The 9396-nt window shown below is 38.3% G+C and overlaps 1 protein-coding gene across 1 annotated transcript; it reads left to right on the forward strand.

The window, feature by feature from the left end:
* The first annotated feature begins 44 nt into the window (after positions 1-44).
* RPF1 (ribosome production factor 1 homolog) lies at positions 45-5164 on the forward strand. The gene is made up of 8 exons (XM_005422111.1): positions 45-212; positions 1120-1200; positions 1563-1658; positions 2350-2503; positions 3033-3115; positions 3970-4151; positions 4238-4364; positions 4740-5164. The coding sequence occupies exons 1-8, from the start codon at positions 45-47 to the stop codon at positions 4779-4781; spliced, it is 933 nt and encodes a 310-aa protein (XP_005422168.1). The 3' UTR covers positions 4782-5164.
* Positions 5165-9396: the final 4232 nt, after the last annotated feature.

Here is a 9396-nt window from a genome sequence, read left to right on the forward strand (position 1 = left end):
GAGGCCACTCCTTCCCCGCCGCGAACGGGGCGCTGCTCGCCAGGATGAGGGTCCTGCAGCTCTGCCCGGAGCTGGGGCTCCTCAGCTTCCTGAGCCAAAGGGCTTCTCCGCAGAATTCAGGGAAGCGGAGCAGTGAATACAGTGAGGGTGATAAAACACTGCAACGGGATGCCCAGAGTGGATGCCCCATCCCTGGAAACGTTCAAGGCCAGGTTGGAGTGACCCAGAGCAACCTGGTCTGGTCCAAGATGTCCCTGCTCACTGCACTGGAATAGATGGCCTTAAAAGGTCCCTTTCAGCCAAACCATTCTGTGGTTGTATGCTCTCTGTGCTCGCTGGCTGTGGTAGCCTTCAGAGACACTATTGTATAGTAGAGGTATCAAACAGCTGGCTTTAGAAACCTTGTTGCTCCTGTGTTAAATGATGCTGTAAACAGGCAGGATGAGTTTTAAATTGATGACATAAAACCATTCCTGAGAAGCTGTCTCTGATGCATTTGTGTTGATATTATTAGGAATTGTTGTCTCTGATGTGATTGCTGTGGCATTTGTGTTGATATTGTTAGGAATTGTACTCCAATTTCTGTGTAGATTAAAACAATCAGAGCTGACCAAACCATTCCCAGACCAGTTACCTGCTGGATTCCAAGCCTAGCTGTGAGGAAAGGTTTTGTTTCCTTCCTGGAGTGATTGAAGATAGTCAGATGTGAGTTCCTGTATTACAATAGTCTCACTAGATAGTGTAAGTTAATGGTGTAAACATTAAAGGCTATTAGTCATTAAATTCTAGATATCAAGGTTAAAATGTGTTGCAGTTGAAAACAGAATCCTCTTCTTCCACAGAATAAAAATGGAAAGTTCCCCTCTTTTTTTGTTTTGTTTTGAAAAGTGACATTGTTCCAGTGGTGCTTCTCTCCATCTGATGCTTTCTGGTGTCCCAATAGCTGTGCATATTTTAATCAAGTTTATGTAACTTCTTTTTTAGAAGTGGCATCAAATAAATAATACTTGCAGTTCTGTGTAGAAATACAAACAATATTGTGGTAGTATGAATGTGGTATTTGCAATGCATTTAATAATGACATCAATATGTTATGTTAATAAACTTTATGTATTTTAGGCACCTCCAAAAGCCGTACCAAAGACAATTGAAAATCAGCGAGTGTATGATGAAACCACTGTAGATCCCAATGATGAGGAGGTAACTGCATGTGCTATTAAGTTAACCTTTTTTTTTTCTAACAAGGGATGTAAATTGATTGATGAAACTGAATAATCCCCACTTTCCTGTTAATCTGTTGATAAATTACTTTTTACACATGATGGGTTTACTAAGAGGTGATATCATTCCATCATTATCTGTATTAAATAATTGCTATACTGATATTGGTAGTAAAAGCTGTCCATGTTCATCACACTAGATTCTTAATAATGTGAAAACCACATTCTTTCGGGTGATTAATTACAGAATAGATCTTGTGAATTAAAATTTAGATCACATTGAACAGTTGTTCTTCAGGTATTTCATACATGGTGGATTTAACAAAACTTCTGTTCTTCCAGGTTGCTTTTGATGAAGCAACTGATGAATTTGCACCATACTTTAATAGACAGACTGTTCCCAAAATTCTTATTACAACATCAGACCGACCTCGTGGGGTATGTATGTTTTACTTGGAAACCAAATGGTTATAAGATACCAGGGTTTTCATCCTATGATTGTTACATTAAGACTGAAGATAATAGCATTCACATGGATTTTTTCTGTCATTTTATTTAGTGCCCAACCATAACCTTGTATGTGTATGTAATCCATTGGTTTCTCCAGCACTGTTTGTTTCCTCCATAAAAAAACCCAACCTTGTGCATGTGTTCTTGTATTGAAATGATCAGCATTGCCTGGTTGAAGAGATTACTGACGTTTTTGAAAACCATAACAGAAATTGGTTTAAAAATAAGAAAAATGCACCTCAAACAGTTTCTCTGAAAACTCAGGCATGAGTTCATGAAGAAATAGTTATATTGTATTTTGAGATGCTGTGAATGTTTTGTAAACCAGTGTACTTTATAAATAATGAGTGTGGAGAGTATGCTTTTTGCATTTTCCTGCTTTTCTGTGATGGAGGAAGGGGAAAAAAAGTCCTTAAAAAGTTCTGGTGTGCTGCATTCTTTACTGCAAATAAATTTTTTTTTGCACTAACTGAATGAAGGAATTTAATAGCTTATCTTCAGATCTCTATAGAGATACTGGAAGTAATATATGCTCAGGGAGTGTAGTTGGAATGACCAACCCTCTGTTATCCTAACAGCTGAATTCTGCACATTGCAATTTAACTCCCCTGTTTTGCAGAGAACAGTGAGATTCTGTGAGCAGCTGGCTACTGTTATACCCAACTCACACGTCTTCTATCGAAGAGGGCTGGCTTTGAAAAGAATCATTCCACAGTGCATTGCAAGGGACTTCACGGATTTAATTGTCATTAATGAAGATCGCAAAATACCAAGTATCCTTTTGTGCATTTATCAGGCAAAGGAAACAATTCTGTAGTGTGCATCAGAAATCTACTTTATTCTGTTTTCTTTCACTTCACAGTGCAAATTACAGAGCTAAAAATCAGTGTGCCAACTTGAGTGTCTGATGGCTAATGGAACTTGGACTTATTAAAGAAAGTGTTAGCACTTTTTTGTTGTTTGTAATGCATGGTTAAGCAGTTATTATTTCAGTAAATATAACAGTTTGATTAATTAACAAGTTTTTCTGACCAGGAAGATCCATATTTTTTTTCTGGCTAGATAAAACATTACGAATTCGTTAAATGAGAAAGCAGTAGAGGATAATCCTTGTTAGCATGTAATGGACATCCTTCAGAAAGCTAGTTAACTAGTTTGGGAATGTATGTTTGAACATACAACAAAACCTTGGGTGTAGATGATGGATCTAAACCTCTAATGTAATACTGCATTTTGCATTGAATATTCCTCTGTAAATTACATGCTCAATTTTACCAGCCTTTTTTTTAACTTGGTGCACAGATGGTCTTGTTTTAAGTCACCTGCCTGATGGTCCAACTGCCCATTTTAGAATGAGTAGTGTGCGTTTGCGTAAAGAAATAAAGGTGAGACTCAAAAAAATTTGAAAAATGGGTTAATTTTTGGTTAATGATAAATACATCCAGTCTACTTCAACTGTCAAAACTGCATTTTGATATGATTCAGCTTGATCTTGTAAATGAGTTTTTTGGTAAGCTAAGGGAGGCTAAGGACTAGTGTGTTCTACTTCATAAGCAGCATATTTCATTTTCAAGCTGATTTGCTGTATTTCTTTATTGCCAATATTTTATAATCTGACAAGTATTTTTAAAATCATATCATTAAATAGTAGATGATAACCTACATCAGTAGGAAATACTCCATGTCTTAGCATACACACAATAGGGCATATAAAATCACCAGTGTAAAAGGTTCCATTAGATGTAGTTTGTCTTGAATAAGACCTAGGTCTTCTTGTTCCTATAGCTCTATCACCTCTTCTTAGTATTGCTTACTTAGCCATAGGTAATTTGCAGTAAAATGGGTTTTCTTCTTTGAAATAAGTAATCTCTAATTAGTTTTTATTAAAGAAGCCCATATACTCTCAGTCCCATATATCCCTAGTTGGTATGAGTACAGGGGGAATACTTCTGTGATAGGTAGAGTGCATTGTCTACTATAACAGGTTCTGCTAAGACTAAAAAATGGTGCAGGAGAAAATGTAAAATTATTTGTGCTTTTTCATTGAATTTATATCGTTGAACCAAAGATCCTTATGTCACCAGCCGCTCCTTTACGTGTTTATGAACTTAGGTTGTGTTTGAAAGAATGATTAGGGTGTGGTTTTGCCCGTCTTCCTATTTCAAACACTTCTTTGGTAATACATTAAAATCCTTTTGCATTCAGTCTGTTCTTTGCATTGTTATTGCTCTGATTTCAGCGGAAGGGGAAGGAGCCCACGGAACACGTCCCTGAAGTGATCCTGAATAATTTCACAACACGGCTCGGCCATTCCATCGGCCGCATGTTTGCTGCACTCTTCCCACACGATCCTCAGTTCATTGGAAGACAAGTAGCTACATTTCACAACCAGAGGGACTACATCTTCTTCAGATTCCACAGGTGACATTTTCCACAATACTCATTTACAAGTGAGAGAGAATACTCTTGTAACTTAATTCCTAATTTTAATTCTTTTCTTCCCCAAGATACATCTTCAAGAGTGAAAAGAAAGTGGGAATTCAAGAACTTGGGCCACGTTTTACATTGAAGCTGAGGTCACTTCAGAAAGGAACCTTTGATTCCAAATTTGGAGAATATGAGTGGATTCATAAGGTATGTCTTAGTAATGATAAGAGTCCTGCTTGGGGAGGCTAAATGTGACACAAAATGTAACCAAAAATCTTACCCTAGAAAAGTGGTATAAATGCAGTTCTCAGTGTGGAAGTATTTAACTTAAGTATTTAGAGGTGTATTTTGAGAGTCATGCAAAGCAGAACCATCCTGCTGTATTTCAAATAAAAAATAAAAATAGCAAGGACAATGAATGTCAGTATACCATAACTACTTATTTGCAACTCTACTGTACAATAACTACATTTCACTGTCTGCCCTGCTATAAAGTGGAGTGGCCATCCTTGTTCGTTTCATCCTGTTGCATGAACTTGCTGGTAAACAACTTTCCTTTACAACTTTCCTTTGAAATTTCAGCGTCGAGAAATGGACACAAGTAGAAGAAAATTCCACTTGTAAGTGAAATCTGCCAATTGCTGGTGACCAGGAATACAGCAGCTGCTTTGAACTACGGATGATCTTGGACTACTAACTAATGATAATGATACTGAACAGTATCTGTCTGCAGAAAGACAAACAGCAAACATAAAAACTTTCTACAGCAGCAGATCAAGTAGGATGTGACTCTCTTCCTATTTGTAGCCAATGTGACAAGGACAGTGACTTTTTCCAGTTTAGCAGGAAAAACTATGGCTGTATTTGAATAACTTGTCATTTAGCTATCACTAAGGATTTGCCATAAGTGCTGCTGTGCTGTAGAAACAGATTATGCTTCACAACACCAAAGACAGCAAATATGTTGGTTAAAGAAATTTTCAAAATAAAATATTTCTAGTTTTACAGTTCCCTTTTATTTTTTCTGTTAATGCAGACATCTTCAGTTAATCAGATAAGAGATAAATATTTGAAATTTATTTCTAACTTAGAGTATGCTGTTCCTGACAGTATGGGTAGTTTTTCCAAAAAGGTTCTCCTATCCAGAGAACACGGAGAAGGCAGTATGCAATCCATGAAATCCATGGTATTTTATTTCATTAGCATTTTGCATAAAATAGGCATGTTGCTGAAGTTACAAAAACAATATGCGTAACTCCTACAGGCATCTCTTCTTGTAAGTATCACGTTGACAAGAGGTCTGTATACCCAAAGCAGTTGAAAGGATGGGAAAGAACTTGTAAAACCGCCTTACAGGACATTGATAAAGCCATCATCTAAAAATGCTGCTCAGTGACTATGTGAGGTCTCTGAGCAGGGTTTTCCCCATTAAAATTTTAAAAATGCTTCTTCAGCCTCACAGCAACACTCAAGTTTGTATTATCTACACATAAACTACTGTTTTGCCTGAAGTTGGCACATTCACTGGCAGCTAAAAGGTCAAGTTTTCTTTGAGCTACTTTCTTTTCATGTACAGCTGTAAGTGCTTTTTCATATTTACCTAATGAATAAGAAGGCACATAGAGTAAGTTATCTCCTAGGGTAGAATTACTCATTAAGATTAAGAATAATTTAGTCTGTCTTAATGTGATGTCTATGATATGGCACAGCTGTATAGCTGAATTATAAACAGTCCCAAATTTTCTTCTGTTCTATTTCTGTTATGCTTCTAAGTATGGTACTGCTGGAGCCTCATTGTTCTGAAGGACTGTTAACCCCAGGCAGACTTGCAGCAGCAGAGAATATTTACACTCCTCTCTGCTCTCCAACTGCTACAGTGATGCACTGACTGTGAGGTGCCACCATGCCCAGAAGTTAATCCAATTCTTACAGTAATTTCAAGACCAGACTAAGTCAAGACACTTTTATTTTTTGCTTGGCGTATAAAACTGATTCCCGTATGAAACAGAAATACGTAACTAGCATACAGTTCATCTGGAGAGGTAGATGGTAAGAAGTTTGACGACAGTAGCACTTTTAGAGTTAGATTTGGCACGTTAAAGCTAAGCTTTTTTACAGACTTCAAACCAGGCCACTCCTTGAGGCACTCTGCCCATACACACATCAGCAGGTAGGAAAAGATGCTAAAAGATCTGAAAAACAAAACCAAAATCTAGTTAGAAAGGTATCACTACTGAATGAAGCAAATCAAAGAATATATATTTCGGAGTATGCCTTGGACAACTGTTTAGGAAAAAATACCCTCTTTTTCCACAGCTGTTTTATTAGTTTAAAAAACAAACTTTAAGTGAAGTCATGCCCAAAGATACACCAAGATAATCAAAGCTCTTACAAAATAACTGAAACTTAGTGTCTCCTTGAAACCAAACTGCTAAGTGAAATGATAGAAGAAGCTGTTCCCAGTCACCTTCTGCTCACCAAAACACCAGGTTTCTACTTTGCCTTTGAAAAGCAGGGAATTTGTTGTGTAACTAACAAATTACACTTCCTCCTCAGTGAGGTGGTGCTGACTTTGCAAACACAAACACTACTGGCTCATCAAGAAAACACAATCACCTCTTTTCAGGAAGTGCCTGCCAACGGATACTGCAAAGTGAAGGAGTTTCACATAGAGGTAGTGTAACTAAACCAGAAATTAGTTCCATTCCAAGGTTGTAGCAGAGAAAGAAGATATTAAGCCTTCTATGCCCTGTGTATGCAGGTGTGGTGTGAGACAGAGGAAACATTGTTCCCCTACATCCACACCCAGGAATCCAGGAATTTCTTAACCTTGGCAAACCTCTCGGTGGGGAGTTGTACCTGTCATGGATTAAGTACAGTTTATTTGGCTTTGTGTAAGTTTTCAGTCTATAATGCTTACAGATGATCTGATGTCTTCCTTGGATTAGTGCTTACAGCTGAAGCTACACTAGTGTAGTGTCTGAGAGTTTTTTTTAAATAACAGTAATTGGCAAAAATTCACAACAGAAGTATTTTTAAAAGCTACAAGAACTCTAAAGCACATTTCAGTTACACTGTTGTAATTCACTGCTCAAAACAATGTGGGATGTGGTTTTGCTTGTTAAATAGTTAAGGATCAACTTCTATCCTGTTAACTATTCTAGCCTTTAAAGGTGGTTATTCTGCTAGTACACACATCTGCAACTTTTCTACAGTCTGCTTGAGGGAAGAACAATTTTATCAATCCAATCTGGCTGTGGTCAACCTTCTATAAAGCTGCCTAACAGCACAATTTTAATCTAGCAAACAACAGTTCTTCGGATGATAGAAGTCAGCTACACAACCAGAATTTTTCAAGGTTAAGACTGACTATAAGATTTGTAAGAATTGTGAAATATGGTTAACTGTGTATCAGGTGCTTTAAAATAACATCTGTGCTCTCACCTCCAACAGATCCACGTCAAGGGGCAACAGGAAAAGGGAACACGGTAAAATCATCATGCATTTACTGTGGTCAAAATAACCAAGTTATTTGGACTCTGAATTTTGGTGAAACTATTGTGGATCTAAAACTCACCTTTCTAAAGAGGTTAGCCTAAAATCTAGTCACCAAAATGGCAGATGAGTGAATAGTCTTCCTAGTGATAGCAGTAGTGCTAATGAACTATGTGCTATGAAAGTTCTGGAATGAAAATCCAAATGAGTATTCCACTGTTTCTAGTTATTTAAACCACTACCCCTGTAGTAGCTTACTTGACTGGCATTTGGGCTTTTAAAAGTAAATACTTCTTTAAAAGTATATACTTTTTTCTTTTGGCAGAGAGGGCATCTCCCCCCAACAGTGGTCAGTGCTCTTCTTGGGGACCACCACCACTAATCTGTTTTTGGAACTGTTCATTAAAAGTTTAAGAACTGAAGTGTGTTTTATCTGCCCCATGTAGGATTCACCACATTAATTCTAAGTGAGAAAAGGGAAATAATACCCTTATAGAGAGGAAGATACAGCACAATTACTGTTAGTCTAAAGAGCTAGCTGGTAGTTGGTCAGTAGTAGCTGGTCCCACCATTCTGCTACGCAAACTGGTGGAAGCTCTGCAGCAGCAAAGTGCTGTTCACAATACCAATGGCCAGCATGTGTCCAGTACATAGCTGTGACCAGAAAAAGGGAGAAGGGACCAAAAATGGGGGTCTAGACCAACACCAGCTGCACAAGTCAGATGTTTCTGAGTGCCTTTCATAGAGCCTGTCTCATTTAAATGACAAAAGAGTTTATGAATTGTAATTCAATAACTTACCACTGAAAGATACTGAAGTAGTTCACATAATTACAAAAATGAACAAACTTTCTGGGGTCTGAATGGATTTGTACTTGATGATACTCCCGTCAGTAGGGGATCATGTTGTGCATTCTGCAGGCAGAATTGCTTCAAGTCAGCTGCAGCTTGAGAAACCTAGTTATAATAAAAGCTGGCATTAGAATTCACTGAAGAGTCTTTACTGAGGATGTGGTTTTTACATTGAAAAGTACAAATACTACTAAATTATTCTGCAATACAGTTTATGTAGATTTTATGCAGTAATTTCATTGTAGTTTTTTTGTTTCTTAAAGACAAGAAGATGAACAATGTAAGAATGAGAACTGATTTGGAAGTTTTAATTTTCATGGTAAACTTTTAAGTATGAAGGGTGACAGATGAGCAAGATCCTGGAGATGACTTTATTAAATATATGAAGATCCTTGTTCTGGCATAAACAATTAAAAAATACTGCCTATGGTTTAACATGTTTTACTCCACTGAACTTGCATTTCACACTCCCTTGGAAAGCCATCCTCAGGATGAGATAATGGGGTTCTGAGCACCCTTATAAGGGGTTTTTGGCATGCTGTACCTTGCTAATAACTGATCAGTGAAAAATTCTTTGTCTTGCTTTTCTTTGGTGTAACTCTGAACTCATACAATAGAACGATCGAAGTTTTAAAAAGTTGCATCTTCCGCTGACACTCGGTATCTGCAGTTTGTCGGGTTTCTGGGCCGTGCCAGGCGCGGTCTCGCCCTGGCGCGGCACAAGTTCAATGCACTTGGTGTGCCTGGCAGCGACATCTCCATCTTGCCGCGCCGGGCCAGCCCAGCCTGTTGTGCGCCCCGCCTCGGGCAGGCTCCCGGCAGAGCCCGAGGGCACGGCGCTTCTCGCTCCGAGGGCACGGACGGGCAGCGCGGGCCGCGTCCATCGCCCCAGG

The sequence above is a fragment of the Geospiza fortis genome, unplaced genomic scaffold (genome assembly GCF_000277835.1).
Source record: "Geospiza fortis unplaced genomic scaffold, GeoFor_1.0 scaffold403, whole genome shotgun sequence".
Classification (NCBI taxonomy): domain Eukaryota; kingdom Metazoa; phylum Chordata; class Aves; order Passeriformes; family Thraupidae; genus Geospiza; species Geospiza fortis.